At 43.4% G+C, this 25,888-nt stretch overlaps 1 protein-coding gene across 3 annotated transcripts in view; it reads left to right on the top strand.

Moving 5' to 3' along the window:
* LOC110498769 (rho GTPase-activating protein 44) overlaps positions 1-25,888 on the top strand; it is a 117,334-nt gene that overhangs the window by 74,033 nt on the left and 17,413 nt on the right. For all 3 annotated transcript variants that reach the window (XM_036955935.1, XM_036955934.1, XM_036955936.1), the window contains exons 2-3: positions 24,269-24,308; positions 25,728-25,847. In XM_036955935.1, the coding sequence (XP_036811830.1) occupies positions 24,269-24,308; positions 25,728-25,847 (160 nt within the window). The remainder of the gene's footprint in view (positions 1-24,268; positions 24,309-25,727; positions 25,848-25,888) is intronic.

Here is a 25,888-nt window from a genome sequence, read left to right as displayed (position 1 = left end):
TTAACTGCACCCTTTGTAATTCCTCTTTTTCAATTGGCAGTGGGGGAAGAACGGCAGTGGTAGAACATCAACAGACGAAAAAGCATAAAGTCTGTCTGATTGCCCGTGTTGGTATGCCCTCTGTCACCACATTCTTCAAAAAGGTAGAGCCTTCCCAAGAAGAATATGATTTAGGTGTGCAGTCTTTGCATACCACACTATGCGACACAATCATAGTTACAGATCTGTGGACTGCACAGCACAACTGACACAAAAGCTTTATGAGCCGAAGTTTACATGTGCTAGGACAAAATGTGAAGCCACAGTGAGTAACGTGTTAGCACTATGGGCAACTACTTTGGTAACACAGGACCAAGACCAGGTTGAATTTGTGTCCCTGTCCATTGATGCGTCCAATCATGGACATGTAAAGCTGCTGCCAGTAGTAGTCAGATATTGTAAGATACAGTATATGGTGGCAACACATCTGTGGAAACAATACTGCATGATTTTGTTGAATTGAAAGGAGAAACAGCAGAGGAGATTGCAGCTGAGGTCCTGGTGGTCATCCAAAAATGTAACCTGCAAAACAAAGTCGTGACATTCTCTGCCGACAACACAAATACCAACTTTGGAGGACTGAATAGGCTGGGGAGGGTCAATGTCCATACCAAAGTTAAAAATGCTCTGCAGCGGGAGGTGATTGGCTTAGGTTGTCCTGCCCACATCATTCATAACACGGCCAGAACAGCTTTGGATATGACTCCCCTTGATGTTGAGTACCTGCTCACAGGATATTTTCATATTTTCACCGTCAGAATAGAAGACTGAAGAGCTTTTGTGAGTTTGTTGGCCAGGAGTACCATAACATTTTAGGACACAGCAATGTTCGCTGGCTGTCCATGCTCCCTGCTCTAGAAAGAGTGCTGAAAAGGTATGTGCCATTGTAATCCTTTTTTTTTTCTAAAGATAAATGCCCTGTTGTCCTGTGAGCAATGTTCAAAGATCCACTGACTGAACTTTGGCTGGCCTTTGTCCATGGAAACTTGACCATATTCAGTGGCATGAGCAAGATGCTTGAATGCCAGGACCGCTGTGCTGTGGAGTCAGCTGCTATTCTGAGAAACATTGAAGCAAAATTAACTGCAAGATGTGATGACAACTTCATTCCAGTTTTAGTCAGAGGACTTCTGAGAGAGCTAGAGAAAATGGAGCATTGTCTAAAGGGAGCTTTCTCAAAACATCCCAATCATTCTTCACTACGGCTGTGAACTACTTGCAAGCATGGGGAAAGCACACAGATAATCTAAAATATTTACATTGACTCCTTTTAAAAAGGCAACCTCTCTCTCACTCACTCACTCACTCACTCACTCACTCACTCACTCACTCACTCACACACTCTCACACACACACACACACACACACACGGAATTCCAGCAGTGATGTCAGAAACTGCTGCAGTGTTCAGTGTTTGATGCTAGTCCCTAACTGCTGTAATGGAACCTATGCAGATCTCGCTGACTGACGCCCTGATGCAGCGCTTTAATTGTACAGCATTCCAGTTTTTTTAAACACCTGTAATTGCCATTTCCTGCAATCTAGAGCAAAAAATTGCCTTATATAATAACAAAAAGTTATATATAGTGCGGAAAGTATTCAGACTCTTTGACTTTTTCCACATTGTGTTACGTTATAAAATTTAGGGGGGGGGAAATCCTCAGCGGGTTGAGAGTTTCAAGTTCCTTGGTGTCCACGTCACCAACGAACTATCATGGTCCAAACACACCAAACAGTCGTGAAGAGGGCACGACAATACCTTTTCCCCCTCAGGAGACTGAAAAGATTTGGCATGGGTCCCCAGATCCAGAAGACAGCACTATTTGGTAAAAGACCAAGTCCATATATTGGCATGAACAGCTCAAATAAGCAAAGAGAAACGATAGTCCGTCATTACTTTAAGACATGAAGGTCAGTCAATCCGGAACATTTCAAGAACTTTGAAAGTTTCTTCAAGTGCAGTTGCAAAAACCATCAAGCGCTATGATGAAACTGGCTCTCATGAGGACCGCCACAGGAAAGGAAGACCCAGAGTAACCTCTGCTGCAGAGGATAAGTTCATTAGAGTTAAATGCATCTCAGAAATTGCAGCCGAAATGAATGCTTCACAGAGTTCAAGTAAAAGACACATCTCAACATCAACTGTTCAGAGGAGACTGTGTGAATCAGGCCTTCATGGCCGAATTGCTGCAAAGAAACTACCACTAAAGGACACCAATAAGAAGAAGAGATTTCCTTGGGCCAGAAACACGAGCAATGGACATTAAACTGGTGGAAATTTGTTCTTTGGTCTGATGAGTCAAAATTAGAATTTTTTGGTCGATCTCTGCATGTGTAGTTCCAACCGTGAAGGAGGAGGCGGTGCGATGGTGTGGGGGTGCTTTGCTGGTGACACTGTCTGTGATTTATTTACAATTCAAGGCACACTTAATCAGCATGGCTACCACAGCATTCTGCAGCGATATGCCATCCCATCTGGTTTGCGTTTAGTTGGACTATCATTTGTTTTCAACAGGACAATGGCCCAACACACCTCCAGGCTGTGTAAGAGCTATTTGATCAAGAAGGAGAGTGATGGAGTGCTGCATCAAATGACCTGGCCTCCACAATCACCCGACCTCAACCCAATTGAGATGGTTTGGGATGAGTTGGCCCGCAGAGTGAAGAAAAAGCAGCCAACAAGTGCTCAGCATATGTGGGAACTCCTTCAAGACTTGGAAAAGCATTCCAGGTGATGCTGGTTGAGAGAATGCCAAGACTGTGCAAAGCTGTCATCCAAGCAAAGGGTGGCTACTTTGTAGAAAATAAAGAATAACCCCTGAAGGTGTGTCCAAATTCTTGACTGGTACTGCATATATAATTTGTAAAAATGTATTATTATTTTTATTGTGGCGCAACCAATCCACAAGGTGGCCCAGCTCCTCTCTTACATTCTTTAGCGAGAACCCTGGTATTAACTAACAGATTAAAAAGTACAAAAGCCTATATGGCCAAGACCAGAGTCATATAACCTGAGTTTACAAAACATTTAGGAACACTTTCCTAATATTGAGTTGCACCCCTTTTTTGTCCTCAGAACAGCCTCAATTCGTCTGGGCATGGACTCTACAAGTTGTCGACAGCGTTCCCCAGGGTGGCCCATGTTGACTCGAATGTTTTCAATTGGTGGACAATTCTTGATATACACAGGAAACTGTTGTGTGTGAAAAACACAGCAGCGTTGCAGTTCTTGACACACTCAAACCAGTGCGCCTGATACCTACTACCATACCCCGTTCAAAGACGCTTAAATATTTAGTCTTGCCCATTCACCCTCTGACTGGCATACATACACAATCCATGTCTCAATTGTCTTAAGGCTTAAAAATTCTTCTTTAACCTGTCTCCTCCCCTACATCTACACTGATTGAAGTGGATTTAACAAGTGACATCAGTAAGGGATCATAGCTTTCTCCTGGATTCACCTGGTCAGTCTATGTCATGGAAAGATGTTTCGTATACTCAGTGTGTACAGGGCCAATGCGATTTCTGTCTGATCGTTCCGAGAGCGCTACTTTCTCCTCCGTAGCCGTTGCTAAGTGAAAATCAACACTGTTTATTTCGGATAGTTTTCAAAACTTATGAAGATACCACGAGAAAGCAGATATGCAATTTGTTGACACCACAACACAGTACATACATGGATACACATACAGTGCCTTGCGAAAGTATTCGGCCCCCTTGAACTTTGCGACCTTTTGCCACATTTCAGGCTTCAAACATAAAGATATAAAACTGTATTTGTTTGTGAAGAATCAACAACAAGTGGGACACAATCATGAAGTGGAACGACATTTATTGGATATTTCAAACTTTTTTAACAAATCAAAAACTGAACAATTGGGCGTGCAAAATTATTCAGCCCCCTTAAGTTAATACTTTGTAGCGCCACCTTTTGCTGCGATTACAGCTGTAAGTCACTTGGGGTATGTCTCTATCAGTTTTGTACATCGAGAGACTGACATTTTTTCCCATTCCTCCTTGCAAAACAGCTCGAGCTCAGTGAGGTTGGATGGAGAGCATTTGTGAACAGCAGTTTTCAGTTCTTTCCACAGATTCTCGATTGGATTCAGGTCTGGACTTTGACTTGGCCATTCTAACACCTGGATATGTTTATTTTTGAACCATTCCATTGTAGATTTTGCTTTATGTTCTGGATCATTGTCTTGTTGGAAGACAAATCTCCGTCCCAGTCTCAGGTCTTTTGCAGACTCCATCAGGTTTTCTTCCAGAATGGTCCTGTATTTGGCTCCATCCATCTTCCCATCAATTTTAACCATCTTCCCTGTCCCTGCTGAAGAAAAGCAGGCCCAAACCATGATGCTGCCACCACCATGTTTGACAGTGGGGATGGTGTGTTGCTTTTACGCCAAACATAACGTTTTGCATTGTTGCCAAAAAGTTCAATTTTGGTTTCATCTGACCAGAGCACCTTCTTCCACGTTTGGTGTGTCTCCCAGGTGGCTTGTGGCAAACTTTAACCAACACTTTTTATGGACATCTTTAAGAAATGGCTTTCTTCTTGCCACTCCTCCATAAAGGCCAGATATATACGACTGATTGTTGTCCTATGGACAGAGTCTCCCACCTCAGCTGTAGATCTCTGCAGTTCATCCAGAGTGATCATGGGCCTCTTGGCTGCATCTCTGATCAGTCTTCTCCTTGTATGAGCTGAAAGTTTAGAGGGACGGCCAGGTCTTGGTAGATTTGCAGTGGTCTGATACTCCTTCCATTTTATTATCGCTTGCACAGTGCTCCTTGGGATGTTTAAAGCTTGGGAAATCTTTTTGTATCCAAATCCGGCTTTAAACTTCTTCACAACAGTATCTCGGACCTGCCTGGTGTGTTCCTTGTTCTTCATGATGCTCTCTGCGCTTTTAACGGACCTCTGAGACTATCACAGTGCAGGTGCATTTATACGGAGACTTGATTACACACAGGTGGATTGTATTTATCATCATTAGTCATTTAGGTCAACATTGGATCATTCAGAGATCCTCACTGAACCTCTGGAGAGAGTTTGCTGCACTGAAAGTAAAGGGGCTGAATAATTTTGCACGCCCAATTTTTCAGTTTTTGATTTGTTAAAAAAGTTTGAAATATCCAATAAATGTCGTTCCACTTCATGATCGTGTCCCACTTGTTGTTGATTCTTCACAAAAAATACAGTTTTTATATCTTTATGTTTGAAGCCTGAAATGTGGCAAAAGGTCGCAAAGTTCAAGGGGGCCGAATACTTTCGCAAGGCACTGTATATCCATAATGCCAATCAATAAAAATGTCTGTTAAATTCGCTGTGTTGTTTTGCTTGTTTTACAGCGGGACATTTCATAGGGAAGTGTTGGAGGCACTCTCGTATTGTTACATCACCAACATTTTGAGAATAAGGCGCTAACATGGTAGTCATTCTAAAACCTGGCCAAACTCTCTCTATGGCTCTAGTCAAGACTAGGCTGATTCTCTTTTTCTTTTTGATAAACTCTATAGTATACAGTCTTTATATTCTTACAACTGGAATAGTTCTATTAGTTACTGGCTACTTCCAAATGTAATCGAACCACCTGTCTCCACCTGAAATGGTCAGAGCTGTCAGTCTCTGTAACAAAAGTGTTGGTACTGTAACAATAATTGATGAAAAAGTCAATTCAGGTTTCCATAGAGAAGCCTACATGTTCCTCCCCAGCCTCTCACGCCTCAGCTGTGATCCCCATACTACACTAACTATAAGGGCCAAGTCCCCATAAAACGAACGTCAGCAAAATAGACACCCGATATTCTGCTTTCTCTACTCCATCCTGTCTCTATATCCCCTTCTCTCTCAGCCCTCTCTCTATTCTTTCTCCTTCCTTCCTCGTTCAATTCCACCTGGAACCACCTTATGACTGGTGTTTTTTCAATGATGACCATTCTCTTTGCACATCTGTAGTGTGTGTGTGTGTGTGTGTGTGTGTGTGTGTGTGTGTGTGTTGGCTGGCTAAATATGTGCTAGGGAACAAAAAACATGTCTGCAGAGAGAACTAGAGCTCAGACGATAACAAAGCAGCAGCCATGTGGAATCTGTTGCTCTGAGGAGGCGGTGTTGGATTTCTCAGCCTCTATCCCTCTGTGTCATGTATGTGTAGGCCATGCAGGTGTACAGTAGTATTTCAAGTAGTTTTTGGCCTACAGATGGACATTTTGGCCCCATTTTATTTTCTCTGTAAGTCTTTGTGTGCCTGTTGCATGATCCCACAGGGCACACACTGGTTGAATCAACGTTGTTTCAGTGTAATTTTATCAACATATTGTGACGTGGAATCAACTTGGAATATACATAGGATTTTTGTTTAGAGTCATCAACCAGTACTGTTTTCATCTAATTTCAAGCAGCATTGTAAACATTGAAATTAGGGGTAAAACTTCAACTTAAATACTGTACATTGACTTGACATGATTAATAGGTTGTTACATCAATCTAATTTCAAAATAATCATCAGAACTATGTATACATTAAAATTGCGTTACAAATTCCACATAGAAAGATTTTTTTTTTTAAATATCATTTTTATTCAACGTACTATGTATTGGGGTGGTTGGAATTATGTTGAATTTCTGATTTGATTAGACTGAGTGTTTTATTTGACCTTGTTTCAATGTTGATAGTAAAATGGTATGTTTGAATCAACGTCATTGTTTCAACATCATGCTATCAACCTAAATAAAGAGGTGTATCGAAATAAAATGTGAAGCCACAGTCTAATGATTCTGCCTGAACAGTGACTCCTACTGGTGTCTGAAATGTAATGCACATCAGTGAGAATGAGTCTACCATCCAAATGCCTTCCTCTACTGTCTGCGCTCTGCTTAGCTTTGGAAACAAGCTGTGTTTGTTTCAGCTGAGTTATCATGTCAACACATTTAGACATTGATCAGCTTCCATACTCATGTGTAAATTACCTAAATTATATTGAATAGTTGAAAGTAACTCCTCTGACTTTTCTTACACAAGCTGTATGTGAAAGTAAATTCGGAGTGAGGTTGGTTTATGTAGGCTACATTGACATCTGATTTGCCCAACAAAGGGCAACATCATTTCAACGTGTAGCTAGGCATACTATCATTCACCCATGGTTGATTGGATCATTGAAAGTATCTACCATTAGCCCTATAAATTGGATATTGTCTTGTATATGAAGGATGGTCAGTGGATTTTAAATGTTATTAATATGTTGGATTCACATCTCATCTCAACTACAAATCTTTCAAGTTTGATTTGATTTAGTGCTATTCTTTAACTTAGATTTTTGGTTGAGATGGAGAAGTGAATTCAACATATCAATTAATCATTTGTAAAAAAATAAATAAAAAAAAACTGGATATTGAATTGTGAACACAACCAAACATTTGAAGGAGATGTGTCTTCTGCTTCGATAGTATACAGTGCCTTCAGAAAGTTCACACCCCTTGACTTTTTCCACATTTTATTGTGTTACAGCCCAAATGTAAAATATATATTTTTTGTCACTGGCCTACACACAATCCCGCCTAATGTAAAAGTGGAATTATGTTTTTTGACATATTTACCAATTAATAAAAAATGAAAAGCTGAAATGTCTTGAGTCAACAAGTATTCAACCGCTATGTTATGGCAAGCCTAAATAAGTTCAGGAGTAAACATTTGCTTAACAAGTCACATAATAAACTCAGCAAAAAAAGAAACTTTTTTCAGGACCCTGTCTTTCAAAGATAATTCGTAAAAATCCAAATATCTTCATTGTAAAGGGTTTCCCAACACTGTTTCCCATGCTTGTTCAACGAACCATAAACAATTAATGAACATGCACCTATGGAACGGTCATTAAGACACTAACAGCTTACAGACGGTAGGCAATTAAGGTCACAGTTATGAAAACTTAAGACACTAAAGAGGCCTTTCTACTGACTCTGAAAAACACCAAAATAAAGATGCCCAGGACCCCTGCTCATCTGCGTGAATGTGCCTTAGGCATGCTGCAAGGAGGCATGAGTGTTACTGTGAGACACCTAAGACGACACTACAGGGAAACAGGACGGACAGCTGATCGTCCTGGCAGTGGCAGACTACGTGTAACAACACCTGCACAGGATCGGTACATCCGAACATCACACCTGCAGGACAGGTACAGGATGGAAACAACTGCCCGAGTTACACCAGGAATGCACAATCCCTCCATCAGTGCTCAGACTGTCTGCAATAGGCGGAGAGAAGCTGGACTGAGGGCTTGGAGGCCTGTTGTAAGGGCAGGTCCTCACCAGACATCAAAGGCAACAATGTCGCCTATGGGCACAAACCCATCGTTACTGGACCAGGCAGGACTGGCAAAAAGTGCTCTTCACTGACGAGTCGCGGTTTTGTCTCACCGGGGGTGATGGTCGGATTCATGTTTATCGTCGAAGGAATGAGCGTTACACTGAGGCCTGTTCTCTGGAGTGGGATCGATTTGGAGGTGGAGGGTCCGTCATGGAGCGGTGTGTCACAGTATCATCAGACTGAGCTTGTTGTCATTGCAGGCAATCTCAATGCTGTGCGTTAGAGGGAAGACATCCTCCTCCCTCATGTGGTACCCATCCTGACATGACCCTCCAGCATGACAATGCCACCAGCCATACTGCTCGTTCTGTGTGTGATTTCCTGCAAGACAGGAATGTCAGTGTTCTGCCATGGCCAGCGAAGATCTCAATCCCACTGAGCACGCCTGGGACCTGTTGGATCGGAGGGTGAGGGCTAGGGCCATTCCCCCCAGAAATGACTGGGAACTTGCAGGTGCCTTGGTGGAAGAGTGGGGTAACATCTCACGGCAAGAACGGGCAATTCTGGTGCAGTCCTTGAGGAGGAGATGCACTAAAGTACTTAATGCAGCTGGTGGCCACATCAGATACTGACTGTTACTTTTGATTTTGACCCCCCCTTTGTTCAGGAACACATTATTCAATTTCTGTTAGTCACATGTCTGTGGAACTTGTTCAGTTTATGTCTCAGTTGTTGAATCTTGTTATGTTCATACAAATATTTACACATGTTAAGTTTGCTGAAAATAAACGCAGTTGACAGTGAGAGGACGTTTCTTTTTTTGCTGAGTTTAGGTTCCATGGACTCACTCTTGCATGGACTCACATAATTTTTTGAATGACTACCTCATCTCTGTACCCCACACATACAATTGTCAGTAAGGTCCCTCAGTCGAGCAGTGAATTTCAAACACTGATTCAACCACAAAACCAGGGTTTTCCAATGCCTTGCAAAAAAAGGGCAGCTATTGGAAGAAGCAAACATTGAATATCCCTTTGAGCATAGTGAAGGTAGTAATTATACTTTGGATGGTGTATCAATACGCCCAGTCACAAAAATATAAAAGAGTCTTTCCTAACGCTGTTGCCAGAGAGGAAGGAAACCGCTCAGGGATTTTACCGTGAGGCCAATGTTGACTTTAAAACAGTTACAGGATTTATTGGCTGTGATAGGAGAAAACTGAGGATGAGTCAACAATATCGTAGTTACTCCACAATACTAACCTAATTGACAGAGTGAAAAGAAGGAAGTCTGTATAGCAGGGGTGTGGAACTCATTCCACGGAGGGCCTAGTGCAGGATTTGCCAACTAGGTTTGGCCCCGGGCCAAATTTTTTCTGAGCTAATAGTCAGTGGGCCAGAACATAATTAGTATATAATATAGCACAATGAATTGGCCTACACTACAAATTAAACATGTTTTTAACACATCTGATTAGTACATAATAAACTCAGTGACAATAACATAATAATAACATAAAATCACCATGTCTCAATTATTATTTTTGTCTATTTCTATGTGCATTGATCGGTGGGGAAAAACAGGTCTACGTAGCTTACTGTAGGCTACACTATTGTTTTTAACATCAACATTCGTTCAGAACAATTAGCCTGATAGCAAGAGAAAATGTTGTATCAAAAGAAAGGTGGATAATGAAAATCGAAGTTTCAGGGAAGAATATACAGAGAGGTGTGTGTTCATCTTACCATCTTTTCCCAATGCCAAGCCAGTGTGTCTTATGACTCTAAGCATGGAACTTTCAAAGTGGACTTCCCGCCCCAGAGAGGCCAGACACAGAAACATTGAAGCGTTAGCTGCAAGCTACACACAGTTTTTTGGGCTGACAAATTCTGTCACTTAAACAGGTTAAATTTGCAGTTACAAGGAAGAAGGAAAACAGTTGTGGACATGGTGGAAAAACTTGAGGCCTTTACTAGGAAGCTTGAGTTGTTTGGTTTGGACTTGTCATCTGGAAGGCTACTGCACACTGAAGAACGACAGGCAGAGGGATCAGACAACTTCTCCACCAGATCTGAATACTACAGCATGCCCAAGGATATCATTGTGTTTGTACATGATCCTCTCACAGTCCACCTAGGTGGAGAATTATCCTCCCTTGCCAAGAAAACAATACCCTCGCTGGATGAGGCTGCAATTCAAACTGAGCTGATTGAATTCCAGACATCGAGCCACTTCAAATCAAACTTTATTTGTCACATGCGCCGAAAACCACAAGTGTAGACTTTACCATGAAATGCTTACTTACAAGCCCTTAACCAACAGTGCAGTTCAAGAAGAGTTAAGAACATGTTTACCAAGTAGACTAAAATAAAAAGTAATGATAAAAAGTAACACAATCAAAATAATGAGGCTATATACAGGGGGCACCAGTACCGAGTCAGTGTGCGGGGGTACAGGTTAGTTGAGGCAATTTGTACATGTAGGTAGGGGTGAAGTGACTATGCATAGATAATAAAAAGCGAGTAGCAGCAGTGTACAAAAGGGAGGGCGGGGGGGTCAGTGTAAATTGTCCAGTGGCGATTTTATTAATTGTTCAACAGTCTTATGGCTTGGGGCTAGAAGCTGTTGAGGAGCCTTTTGGTCCTCCGGTATCGCTTGCCGTGCGGTAGCAGAGAAAACAGCCCATAAAATTGTGACTGGAGTCTCTGACAATTTTATGGGCTTTCTTCTGACACCGCCTATTATATAGGTCCTGGATGGCAGGAAGCTTGGCCCCAGTAATGTACTGGGCTGTTCGCACTACCCTCTGTAGCGTCAGATGCCGAGCAGTTGCTCTTGGCCATGGTCTTGGCCAAGAGGTCTTGGTCATTGTGGGGAGGTTGGGGTCTGTTTGATTGAGTGTGTGGACAGGTGTCTTTTATACAGGTAACGAGTTCAAACAGGTGCAGTTACAGTGCCTTGCAAAAGTATTCGGCCCCCTTGAACTTTGCGACCTTTTGCCACATTTCAGGCTTCAAACATAAAGATATAAAACTGTATTTTTTTGTGAAGAATCAACAACAAGTGGGACACAATCATGAAGTGGAACGACATTTATTGGATATTTAAAACTTTTTTAACAAATCAAAAACTGAAAAATTGGGCGTGCAAAATTATTCAGCCCCTTTACTTTCAGTGCAGCAAACTCTCTCCAGAAGTTCAGTGAGGATCTCTGAATGATCCAATGTTGACCTAAATGACTAATGATGATAAATACAATCCACCTGTGTGTAATCAAGTCTCCGTATAAATGCACCTGCACTGTGATAGTCTCAGAGGTCCGTTAACAGCGCAGAGAGCATCATGAAGAACAAGGAACACACCAGGTAGGTCCGAGATACTGTTGTGAAGAAGTGTAAAGCCGGATTTGGATACAAAAAGATTTCCCAAGCTTTAAACATCCCAAGAAGCACTGTGCAAGCGATAATATTGAAATGGAAGGAGTATCAGACCACTGCAAATCTACCAAGACCTGGCTGTCCCTCTAAACTTTCAGCTCATACAAGGAGAAGACTGATCAGAGATGCAGCCAAGAGGCCCATGATCACTCTGGATGAACTGCAGAGATCTACAGCTGAGGTGGGAGACTCTGTCCATAGGACAACAATCAGTCGTATATTGCACAAATCTGGCCTTTATGGAAGAGTGGCAAGAAGAAAGCCATTTCTTAAAGATATCCATAGAAAGTGTTGTTTAAAGTTTGCCACAAGCCACCTGGGAGACACACCAAACATGTGTAAGAAAGTGCTCTGGTCAGATGAAACCAAAATTGAACTTTTTGGCAACAATGCAAAACGTTATGTTTGGCGTAAAAGCAACACAGCTCATCACCCTGAACACACCATCCCCACTGTCAAACCTGGTGGTGGCAGCATCATGGTTTGGGCCTGCTTTTCTTCAGCAGGGACAGGGAAGATGGTTAAAATTGATGGGAAGATGGATGGAGCCAAATACAGGACCATTCTGGAAGAAAACCTGATGGAGTCTGCAAAAGACCTGAGACTGGGACGGAGATTTGTCTTCCAACAAGACAATGATCCAAAACATAAAGCAAAATCTACAATGGAATGGTTCAAAAATAAACATATCCAGGTGTTAGAATGGCCAAGTCAAAGTCCAGACCTGAATCCAATCGAGAATCTGTGGAAAGAACTGAAAACTGCTGTTCACAAATGCTCTCCATCCAACCTCACTGAGCTCGAGCTGTTTTGTAAGGAGGAATGGGAAAAAAATTCAGTCTCTCGATGTGCAAAACTGATAGAGACATACCCCAAGCGACTTACAGCTGTAATCGCAGCAAAAGGTGGCGCTACAAGGTATTAACTTAAGGGTGCTGAATAATTTTGCACGCCCAATTTTTCAGTTTTTGATTTGTTAAAAAAGTTTGAAATATCCAATAAATGTTGTTCCACTTCATGATTGTGTCCCACTTGTTGTTGATTCTTCACAAAAAAATACAGTTTTATATCTTTATGTTTGAAGTCTGAAATGTGGCAAAAGGTCGCAAAGTTCAAGGGGGCCGAATACTTTCGCAAGGCACTGTAATACAGGTAATGAGTGGAGAACAGGAGGGCTTCTTAAAGAAAAACTAACAGGTCTGTGAGAGCCGGAATTCTTACTGGTTGGTAGGTGATCAAATACTTATGGCATGCAATAAAATGCAAATTAATTACTTAAAAATCATACAATGTTACAGACCTCTACATGCTTTGTAAGTAGGAAAATCTGCAAAATCGGTAGTGTATCAAATACTTGTTCTCCCCACTGTAGGTGTTCCTTTTCTCCAAGTGAGAAAGGGCAGTGTGGAGTGCAATTGAGATTGCGTCATCTGTGGATCTGTTGGGGCGGTATGCGAATTGGAGTGGGTCTAGGGTGTCCGGGAGGCTGCTATTGTTGTGAGCCATGACCAGCCATGCCGGAGTCGCTTCTTCACTGTTGACGTTGAGACTGGTGTTTTGCGGGTACTATTTAATGAAGCTGCCAGTTGAGGACTTGTGAGGTGTCTGTTTCTCAAATTAGACACTCTAATGACACTCTACTTGTCCTCTTGCTCAGTTGTGCAATTCTGGTTAGAGCCAGTTTGCGCTGTTCTGTGAAGGGAGTAGTACGAGATCTTCAGTTTCTTGGCAATTTCTCGCATGGAATAGCCTTAATTTCTCAGAACAAGAATAGACTGATGAGTTTTAGAAGAAAGTTTTTCTGGACGTTTTGATTCTGTAATCGAACCCACAAATGCTGATGCTCCAGATACTCAACTAGTCTAAAGAAGGCCAGTTTTATTGCTTCTTTAATCGGAACAACAGTTTTCAGTTGTGCTAACATAATTGCTAAAGGGTTTTCTAATGATCAATTAGCTTTATAAAATGATCAACTTGGACTAGCTAACACAACGTGCCATTGGAACACAGGAGTAATGGTTGCTGATAATGAGCCTGTGTATGCCTATGTCAATATTCTATTAAAAATCAGCTGTTTCCAGCTACAATAGTCATTTACAACATTAACAATGTCTACACTGTATTTCTGATCAATTTTATGTTATTTTAATGGACAAAAAATTGCTTTTCTTTCAAAAACAAGGACATTTCTAAGTGAACCCAAACTTTTGAATGGTAGTGTATATTTTGTTATTGTGAAGGATGCTGTTAAGCCTCATAGCCTACCTCAGCCAGTTAAGTTAAGTAAATTTTTAGCCTGAATACAAAGTGTTATGTTTGGGGAAAATCCAATGCTACCCATTAATGAGTACCACTCTCCATATTTTCAAGCATATTGGTGGCTGCATCATGTCATGGGTATGTTTGTAATTGTTAAGGACTGAGGAGTTTTTCAAGATAAAAATAATAAATTAAATGGAGCTAAGTATAGGCAAAATCCTAGAGGATAACCTGGTTCAGTCTGCTTTCCACCAGACACTGGGAAATGAATTCACCTTTCAGCAGGACAATTTGCTTACCAAGAAGTTGCTTACCAAGTTGCTTACCAAGAAGACAGTGAATGTTCCTGAGTGGCCCAGTCACAGTTTTGACTTAAATCATCTTAAAAATCAATGGCAAGACCTGGAAATGGGTGTCTAGCAATGATCAGCAACCAATTTGACAGAGCTTGAAGAATTTTGAAAAGAATATTGGGCAAATGTTGCACAATCCAGGTGCGGAAAAATAATATTTAATACATTTTGAATTCAGACTGTAACACAACAACATTTGGATACAGTGGAGGCTGCTGAGGGGACGATGGCTCATAATAATGGCTAGAATGGTGTTAATGGAATGGTATCAAACACATCAAAGATGTGGTTTCCATGTGGTTGGTAGCACTCCATGGACTCCATTCCAGCCATTATTATGAGCCGTCCTCCCACCAGCAACCTCCTTTTCAAAGAGTATCTTAAATATCCCACTCCCCCCTCCTAGCTCTGAATTTGCTGATAGCTACTTTACTGAGGAAAATGTACTTACTATGCCTGTGATATGTGGTTGTCCCACCTAGCTATCTTAAGATGAATGCACTAACTGTAAGTCGCTCAGCATAAGAGCATCTGTTAAATTACTAAAATGTAAAATGTATGAATAATTTCTGAAGGAACTGTATATACTGTAGCTTATATTATGAATAACATATACATGTATAAAAGACAATATCCAAAGGTAAAAGTTTATTATAAATATCATGAATTTTGCATCCTATTTATAGGGGGAATGGTAACTACTGCTCAACTTCCAAAGGTCCAATCAACCATAGACGAATGATAGTATACCTAGCTTCACGTTGAAATTAGGTCCTTCACATATCAGCTTGTGTAAGAGAAGTTAAAAGAGTTACTTTCAACTATTCAATGTTATTTAGGGGTCCTACGCAAATGAGTGTGGAAGCTGATCAATGTCTAAATGTGTTGACATGACACCTCAGCTGAAAACAAACACAGCTTGTCTCCAAAGTTAATGAGGGGTACATAGAGGTAGGCATCTGGACGGTAGACTTGTTCTCATTGAAGTGCATTACCCCTAATACACCAGTAGGAGTCACTGTTCAAGCAGGAATCATTGGACTGTGGCTTCACATTTTTTTTAATATACCTCTTATTTCAGGTTGATAGCATGGCATTGAAACAATGACGTTGATTCAGACCATTTTCATATTAACATTGGAACAAGGTCAAATAAAATATATCTAATCAAATATGAAATTCAACATAATTTCAACCACCCAGTAAATATTGAATTTATATTCATCTTATGATGAAATTAGATTGATGTAACAGCCTAGTCTGGTTAAGTTAATTAAGTTTTACCCTAATTTCAATATTTACCATGATGCTAGAAATGAGATGAAAACAGTACTGGATGGTGACTTTTTTTTTTTTTGTTCTTTCCATGTTGATTCCAGAGAGGGGCACGTCTGTCAGGATAACTCAACTCCTATTTCTCTTATGCAGTGGTTCGCCTGTAGACTGAAAGGAATCTACCTGACACCAAATTATTAAAAGTGTCCTCTTATGGGGACAGCCGAAGAATAACCCTTTTTTGAATAACCCTTTTTGGTTCCAGGTAGAAGATATGCACCATATCCTGACAAATTCTTAATCTTTTAGACATACAGTGCCTTGCGAAAGTATTCGGCCCCCTTGAACTTTGCGACCTTTGCCACATTTCAGGCTTCAAACATAAAGATATAAAACTGTATTTTTTTGTGAAGAATCAACTTTAACCATCTTCCCTGTCCCTGCTGAAGAAAAGCAGGCCCAAACCATGATGCTGCCACAACCATGTTTGACAGTGGGGATGGTGTGTTCAGGGTGATGAGCTGTGTTGCTTTTACGCCAAACATAACGTTTTGCATTGTTGCCAAAAAGTTCAATTTTGGTTTCATCTGACCAGAGCACCTTCTTCCACATGTTTGGTGTGTCTCCCAGGTGGCTTGTGGCAAACTTTAAACAACACTTTTTATGGATATCTTTAAGAAATGGCTTTCTTCTTGCCACTCTTCCAGATTTGTGCAATATACGACTGATTGTTGTCCTATGGACAGAGTCTCCCACCTCAGCTGTAGATCTCTGCAGTTCATCCAGAGTGATCATGGGCCTCTTGGCTGCATCTCTGATCAGTCTTCTCCTTGTATGAGCTGAAAGTTTAGAGGGACGGCCAGGTCTTGGTAGATTTGCAGTGGTCTGATACTCCTTCCATTTCAATATTATTGCTTGCATAGTGCTCCTTGGGATGTTTAAAGCTTGGGAAATCTTTTTGTATCCAAATCCGGCTTTAAACTTCTTCACAACAGTATATCGGACCTGCCTGGTGTGTTCCTTGTTCTTCATGATGCTCTCTGCGCTTTTAACGGACCTCTGAGACTATCACAGTGCAGGTGCATTTATACGGAGACTTGATTACACACAGGTGGATTGTATTTATCATCATTAGTCATTTAGGTCAACATTGTATCATTCAGAGATCCTCACTGAACTTTTGGAGAGAGTTTGCTGCACTGAAAGTAAAGGGGCTGAATAATTTTGCACGCCCAATTTTTCAGTTTTTGATTTGTTAAAAAAGTTTGAAATATCCAATAAATGTCGTTCCACTTCATGATTGTGTCCCACTTGTTGTTGATTCTTCACAAAAAAATACAGTTTTATATCTTTATGTTTGAAGCCTGAAATGTGGCAAAAGGTCGCAAAGTTCAAGGGGGCCGAATACTTTCGCAAGGCACTGTATTTTTGACGCTTGACGCATTGCAAGTCCCGCCTTTCCCATCTCCTCATTGGTTTTTAGGAGCAAATACCCACGTGGGTGATTGAAAATGAATTGAGGTCCACACTCCAGTCAAGAGAACTGTAGCCTTCTGTTCAGACCTACACTGACTGTAGGTCTATAACCTCTCACCTAGCCTTAATATTAACTCATGCACAATTAAGCATTTCTTGCTGTAAAATTATACACCAAATGTAGGCTAAATTTTGACTCGGGAACAGGAGAAATATAATTTATTTCTTTCAGCATCTTGAGAGAATGCCAATGCACAGTTAGATGCCATCTGTAGAGGTGCTATCTTTATCAGCATCATAAAAGCTGATAGACTGATAGTAGCTGAAAGCTGATAGGATTTAAACCACGTAAAATATGCATCCAAGCCAAACTGGAATCTTATCAGAAACATGTTGGGTCTTTTTCACAGCTTTCTATTTTCTTACAACCGGTCAAACTGATGTCATTTGGACATTTTGCGCAGAAAATCTCCCATTCTTTCAGAGGTAGGCTATTACATTTTCTCCCCGGTCCCTAAAAGTCTTTGCTCCGCAAAAGATGCAGAGATGACAGAGAACTTTTACCAATGTCAACTAGATTGAAGCATTCATTCGATTTATGACATTACTCTGGTGAGCAAGGGTTAATTTAGGCTTCCAGGGAAACATCACGACAGAAGAGAAGCTGCATGTATCTAATTATAGACAAGTTGACTAACAAATAGCCTACCAAAATCTTGGAAATTCTGAGCAAACGTATCTAAATCAGGCCAAAATAAATCCTGCACCCCCTGTCAAAAAGTCGTTCCTCCGTCTGACTGTAGCCTACTGTGCATTTTCTATTAGAGTATTTAGAGCAGCCTCAGACCCTACCTGGAAAATGACTGTCAGTGTGTGTAACTGTGTGAGCAAAAGAGAGAGAGAGTTCCAATGTTGGCCGTCACAACAATTTACTTATTTGTAATGCACTCATTAAACCGTTCCTGTGTTTGTATGAGGGAGTCATTAACTCACGGTTTAATTAATACGCTGGAGTAAATCTCATTCAAAATCCCGTCCGTCTAATGGCTCAGGGATTGAATCCAAGAATAGAGGGACCCCGCCAGATCCATATATATACCGTTCTGGTACCCACTGATATGCCCTCAGGTTTACATCCAAGAAGAAGTACAGAAATGATTGAGGATTGTTTATAAATGGAGTTACATTGACACTGTACTATAATGTACTCTTCACGCACCCACTCACCCTACCCCTACACACCTTCACCCACTAACACACAGCTTTATTTGCTAAGTGTTGAAGTGTATACTGCAGAAGACCTAAGCAGAAGACATAGGGAGCTACACGCTGCTACTCTTAGCCAGAGGTGGGACCAAGTCATTGTTTTAAGTCACAAGTAATTCTCAAGTCTTAACACTCAAGTCCCAAATCAAGACAGGCAAGTCCGAGTCAAGTCTCAAGTCAAGACCGTCAAGTATCAAGTCAAGTCTCAAGTCCTAAACTTTGAGTTTCGAGTCCTAATCAAATCATAATGTGCTTTTCACCAAATGTAATACAATTTCATATTTTTAACAAGAGTAATAGTTAGTATGTTACATTTATGCAAATCATGAATGCTTTAAAAAATATCTCTATATTTATTACTTTCCAAATAAATGTTATATTTCCATGGAAAAACATGGGTAGCCATGAGAAAGACCCCCCCCCAATAGTGATCGACTATCGAGGATCGCTATGGGGCGCACTGTGTGTGTGGTTACAGTAGGCTAACATATGTCAATGGCTTTAGGAACAGCAGTAACATCAGGCAGGATTTAGGCTACCAACTGCCTAGCCAGTTGTAGCTCAATCTTGGGTGCAATGATCATGTTCCCGCACTGACTGACTGTGTGGAGGCTCATTGATTTAACGTTATGTTGCCTACATGCTACACTAGTAAAGTTATAAATTATATAGCTGTCGGCTATATTAGCCACGACTTACCGTTCTTTGTGCAGCTTCAAATGTTGAACAAAGTTGGAAATTGTTGCAAGTTGCAATCCATCTTCTGTTGATACAGCATCGTCTTTATATCCGAAAATAATATTTTTTTCTTTCCAAGGGCTCCATCTGAATTCACCCACCGACGTTCCTTTGCACTGCCACTTTTTCTCAGCTGGCACAATTTGATTGGCTGCTGTTCGACTCATACTGTAATCCGTTAAAAAAAGAGTTGATGCGCTGCACACTTGTTAATAGCATAATTTTTTATATTTGGGCTTGGTGAGGGTATCAAGTGAGGTTGAGTCAAAAGGCTCAAGTCCAAGTCAAGTCATGAGTCATTGGTGTTAAAGTCAAAGTCGAGTTGCAAGTCGAGTTATGTGACTCGAGTCCACACCTCTGCTCTTAGCACAGAAAGGCTGCTGAAGATGGAATAAAGACCAAGTCTCCGCTCCAGCCTCTCCTGTTAGTCATCACCTAGATCAGTGCTTCCAAAATCCAGTCCTCAAGTACCCCCAACAGTACGCATTTTTGTTGTAGCCCCGGACAAACACATCTGATTCAACTTGTCAACTAATCATCAAGCCCTCAATTAGTTCAATCAGGTGAGTTTGTCTGGGGCTACAACAAAAATGTGTGCTGTTGGGGCTACTCGAGAACTGTTGTTGGGAAACACTGATCAAGATCAATACCCAGGGCCTGGCGAGCTAAGAATAGAAACAGCCTAAGTTATAGAACCGCTGCCATAGGAGTTGAACAATATAAATGAGCAGTAGTCCCATCCATCAGATCTAGATCTATGCTTGGCCTCTCATCACCCTCATTGTGAGTTGCAGCTGATCCCTCTGCAGAAATACAAGGCCTTTCTGTTTTTCTCTGCCTGTTCTCTACTATTATGTTCTATTCCTGTCAAGGCACGGATACAGAGAGCCAGAGAGAGGAGCTGTTAGAGGGGGTGGAAGTGAGGGAATAGGTGAGAGAGTGAAAGGAACTGACAGTCAGGTCTCATTCTTGCCCCCCCCCCCCCCTTCCTTCTGACTCTCTCGCTCTCTCTTTCCCAATCTCTGTCTCGTTTCTGTCATTGCCCGAAACCAGTCAGTGTGCTGTCACGGCCGTCCTCCTCTTCATCCGAAGAGGAGAGACGAGATGGATCTGAGGACCAATACGCGGCGTGGTAAGTGTCCATGGCAAATCTTTAATCAAGAAAAACTGAACACTATACAAACGAGTAACAAAAACAATAAACCAAATACGACCGTGAAGCTACAAAATGAGACCTGTGCTGAAACAAGCCATCAACATAGACAATCACCCACAAACAAACAGTGCAACCCAGGCTACCTAAGTATGATTCTCAATCAGAGACAACTAATGACACCTGCCTCTGATTGAGAACCATACTAGGCCGAAAACATAGAAATGCCCCAAAACATAGAAAAACAAACATAGACTGCCCACCCAACTCACGCCCTGACCATACTAAATAAATACAAAACAACGGAAATAAAGGTCAGAACGTGACAGTACCCCCCCCCCCAAAGGTGCGGACTCCGGCCGCAAAACCTTGACCTATAGGGGAGGGTCTGGGTGGGCGTCTGTCCGCGGCTCTGGCGCGGGACGCGGACCCCACCTCATCATTGTCTTAGTCCGCCTTATTGTCCGCCTCCGTGGCTTTCTCAGCATGACCACCCCTCTCAATGACCCCACTGGACAGAGGGGCAGCTCGGGACAGAGGGACAGCTGCTCGGGACAGAGGGACAGCTGCTCGGGACAGAGAGACAGCTGCTCGGGACAGAGAGACAGCTGCTCGGGACAGAGAGACAGCTGCTCGGGACAGAGAGACAGCTGCTCGGGACAGAGAGACAGCTGCTCTGGGCAGAGGGGCTCCGGCAGCGGCGCCGGACAGGCGGGAGGCTCCGGCAGCGGCGCCGGACAGGCGGGAGGCTCCGGCAGAGGCGTCGGACAGGCGGGAGGCTCCGGCAGAGGCGCCGGACAGGCGGGAGGCTCCGGCAGAGGCGCCGGACAGGCGGGAGGCTCCGGCAGAGGCGCCGGACAGGCGGGAGGCTCCGGCAGAGGCGCCGGACAGGCGGGAGGCTCCGGCAGAGGCGCCGGACAGGCGGGAGGCTCCGGCAGAGGCGCCGGACAGGCGGGAGGCTCCGGCAGCGGCGCCGGACAGGCGGGAGGCTCCGGCAGCGGCGCCGGACAGGCGGGAGACTCCGGCAGCGGCGCCGGACAGGCGGGAGACTCCGGCAGCGGCGCCGGACAGGCGGGAGACTCCGGCAGCGGCGCCGGACAGGCGGGAGACTCCGGCAGCGGCGCCGGACAGGCGGGAGACTCCGGCAGCGGCGCCGGACAGGCGGGAGACTCCGGCAGCGGCGCCGGACAGGCGGGAGACTCCGGCAGCGGCGCCGGACCGGCGGGAGACTCCGGCAGCGGCGCCGGACAGACAGGACCACCTGCAGGGAGGAGACAGAGAGACAGCCTGGTGCGTGGGGCTGCCACAGGTACCACCAGGCTGGGGAGCCCTTCAGGAGGCTTGGGGTTAGGAGGAGGCACCTGAAGGACCGGGCTGTGGGGGAGCACTGGAGCTCTGGTGCGCAACCTTGGCACCACCTCCCCAGGCTGGATAACCACTCTAGCCCGGACCGTCCAGAGTGCAGGCACAGGTTGAACCGGGCTGTGGGTAAGCACGGGAGATCTAGTGCTTACTACACGCACCTCTCCCTTCGGCTCCATTCCCACATTCGCCCGGCACGAGCGGAGCGCAGGCAGAGGACGCACTGCACCCTCCCAGCGCCCCGGAGACACAGCACGCAGAGCCGGCGCAGGATACCCTGGACCAAAACTGCGTACCGGCGACCAGACCCGCTGAGCAGGCACCATACGCCCTGGCTCGATGCCCGCACTCGCATGACACTCTCGGGGGGCTGTCCTATAGCGCACCGGGCTATGGACACGTACTGGCGACACCGTGCGCTTAACCGCATAACACGGTGCCTGCCCAGTATCGCGCTGCTTATAATAAGCACGAGGGGTGAGCGCAGGTCTGCTACCTGGCTTAGCTCCACCCCTCGTGTGCCCCCCCCCAAAAAATTTTTTGGGGCTGTCTCTCGTACCTGTCGCACTGCCGTGCTGCCTCCTCATATCGCCGCCGCTCAGCTTTCGCTGCCTCCAGCTCTGCTTTGGGGCGGCGATATTCCCCAGCCTGTGCCCAGGGTCCCTCTCCGTTCAGTATCTCCTCCCATGTCCAGGAGTCCTGTGATACCGGCCGCTGTTGTTGTTGCTGCTGCTGCTGCTGTCGTCGCTGTTTTCTACCACGCCGCTTGGTCCTTGGTTGGTGGGTGATTCTGTCACGGCCGTCCTCCTCTTCATCCGAAGAGGAGAGACGAGATGGATCTGAGAACCATACTTAGGTAGCCTGGGTTTCACTGTGTGTTTGTGGGTGATTGTTCCTGTCACTGTGTTTGGTGTCACAGGATAGGACTGTTTTGCGTTTTCACATTTCTTGTTTTTGTTAGTTTGTTCATGTGTAGCGATTTATTAAAACATGAATAACCACCACGCTGCGCTTTGGTCCGCTTCTCTTCCTCCTACAGACGAACGCCCTTACATGTGCACATGTTTCCTCCCACACTCTGTGGGTATGTGGAAGAAAAGGCTGCAGGTATCTAGGAGCAGGGCTTCACGCAGGAAATGCAATTCTCAGTAAGTTTCTATAGCCACTGGCATTCAAGGGTTAGGATGGAGTGCTTTCTCAATTGCTTGTTGGAGAAGGTAGGGGTTGATAGTGACATAGTTAACATGATCTGTGCGGTTTGGAGTGAACTAGAGTTAACTGTGATTTTGTATTAGTTAGCCTTTGCACGAATGATATCTGTGAGACCAATACATCACTTGTATTGATAGTAACAAAAATGTATTTGTAAAGCGCGTACATTACACATAATGTGTCCATTTTGGGCAAATAATACCTCAGTGCTTTACCCTAACTGCCATGTTACTAGTGTTTACTTTTACATTAAGTACGACTCTGCTGTTAAACCGTTTTGGACAAGAGTAGGCAGGGGTCAAGATCCTATCTCCATCCATTCTATTGTTTTTGGAGTCTCTCCCTTTTCACACATGTATTTGGGTTTTATGAGATACCCCGTGAGAGCCTTCGTGCCCAAACCCATGCAGCGTGATAAATGCAAAATATTTGGTCATGTGTCAAGTGGATGTAGACGGGAGGGGTATTATATGCCAGCTGAACCTAAATGCTGGAATTGTGGTGGTGAACAAGCACCCGAATCTCTGAAGTGTCCTGTTAGGGTGAAGGAGACGGAGGTGGTAAGAATAAGGGGTGTCCAGTATGTCTCCTATACGGAGGTGGTGAGAAGAGTGGCAGAAAGGAGTGAAGTTGAAAAAGAATGGCAGTAGGGCGTATAGACACCAGATGATATTCCTTGTCAACAGAGGGATCCTGACATTTTGCATGTAAAGAAGGCGGACTTTGTAGCGTTTACTGTATTGGTTATCAACTGCACAGCACAAACGGAGAATCAGCACAAACAAGGAATCCTGTCGATGAATGCTCCGTCCTCACAGGCATCTTAGCCTGTTCAGGAATGTAATTTGAACTGTGAGTGACTGAAGGAGTGGGATGGTTTTCATATTATTTTGTATGATAAAGTATACATTCATGCTCATCCTAGTGATCTTAGCAACCTCATTCTACCAAAGTAACTGACAAAATGGCAACTTAGCTAAAGTAAACCAAAGAACTATGTTTGTTGTACAGTATTGAGCAATATTCTGTGACAGTGAGTGATGAGGGAGTGGGTGACGTAATATGTCAGATTTCTATTCACTACACACCATAAATGTCCCAAATGGAGCTTGGCCTAGTTTGTTCTATAAGGCAGCCAAATGGCTGTTACTCAGAAGAATGTTACATTTTTTTCTTTAGCACACTCTTTAGTAAAGTTAACCTTCCTGTTATATGGTCAGGTCAAGGGATTATCAGGGAAATGAATTTTCCAAATGAAAATGTTCTCTAATTACGTTGATTCATCGGTACGTGCATACATTTACCAATTCCCACGATAACTTGTAATATAATGTCTCCCCAAATTCCCCATTCCACCCTAATCGTCTCTGTTTCTTCATCTTCATCGCAGAGCTGAAAAAACAGAAGTATTAAGCGAAGACCTTCTACAAGTAAGAAATGAGTAAAAATGTAATTTTGTGTGTGTGCATTTATGTGTGTGTTTGTATGCTTATAAAGGCCTAATATACAGTACCTGTCAAAAGTTTGGACACACCTACTCATTCAATGGTTTTTCTTTATTTGTACTATTTTCTACATTGTAGAATAATAGTGAAGACATCAAAATGACATAACATGACATAACACATATGGAATCATGTAGTAACCAAAAAAGTGTTAAACAAATGTTATATTTATATATTTTATATTTGAGATTCTTCAAAGTAGCCACCCTTTGCCTTGGTGACAGCTTTGCACAGTCTTTGCATTCTCTAAACCAACTTCACCTGGAATGCTTTTCCAACGGTCTTGAAGGAGTTCCCACATATGCTGAGCACTTGTTGGCTGCTTTTCCTTCACTCTGCCGTCCAAATCATCCCCAACCATCTCAATTGGGTTGAGGTTGGGTGATTGTGGAGGCAGATCATCTGATGCAGCACTCCATCACTCTCCTTCTTGGTCAAATAGCCCTTACATAGCCTGGAGGTGTGATGGGTCATTGTCCTGTTAAAAAACAAATGATAGTCCCACTAAGCGATAACCAGATGGGATGGCGTATCGCTGCAGAAAGCTGTGGTAGCCATGCTGGTTAAGTGTGCCTTGAATTCTAAATAAATCACAGACAGTGTCACCAGCAAAACACCCCCACACCATCATACCTCCTCCTTCGTGCTTCACGGTGGGAACCACACATGCAGAGATCATCGCATCACCTACTCTGCATCTCTACAACGTAGAAATAGTAAAAATAAAGACAAGTCTTGAATGAGTAGTTTTGTCCAAACATTTGCTGATACTGTAGGTCTAGGACATGCCTGTTTGCTGTGTGTGTGTGTGTGTGTGTGTGTGTGTGTGTGTGTGTGTGTGTGTGTGTGTGTGTGTGTGTGTGAACTGCAAGTAGGTCATACCTCTATCCTGAATGTGAAACTCTATCCCTAAGAGTATGCTATGTGTGAAATGAGTGTTGAATTCCCCAAGGCAAAATTCATCAGCAATGGGAGACAAAGTCTGAACATCCCCTCTGATTTACTGAGGGAGCCTGGTTGCCGTCTCTGTTCAGCTATTTCATTCCAGTTCTTGCCACTCCTGTCATTTGGCAAACGGCAGGATTGGAATGTTATGTTAGCTAAAAAGGCTGGTGCCCAGACTAGGCTACTGGCTATAATTGCTACAGATGAATAAAGTTGTCAAGGGATGTGACATCGGTTCCACTGGATGTATTTCGGGTGAGTGTAGGTGTGTAGGGAACACTTAAGTCTCAAAGAGCACACTTACTTGGCACACTTCAGATTACCTGTATGTGTGTGTGTGTGTGTGTCTGTAGAGAGATGCCCAGCTTACTGAGCCCTATCCTACTGTCTGTCCATCAGGTGGAGAAGCGGCTGGAGCTGGTCAAGCAGGTGTCCCACAGCACCCACAAGAAGCTGACCGCCTGTCTGCAGGGCCAACAGGGGGTGGATGTGGAGAAGAGATCTGTCAGATCGCCCTCTGTGAGTCTGCCTGTCTGCCTGTATTTTTCCCTTTCCTTCTT

Source organism: Oncorhynchus mykiss, chromosome 20 (genome assembly GCF_013265735.2).
Source record: "Oncorhynchus mykiss isolate Arlee chromosome 20, USDA_OmykA_1.1, whole genome shotgun sequence".
Lineage (NCBI taxonomy): Eukaryota > Metazoa > Chordata > Actinopteri > Salmoniformes > Salmonidae > Oncorhynchus > Oncorhynchus mykiss.
This window is presented reverse-complemented; position numbering and strand designations above follow the sequence as displayed.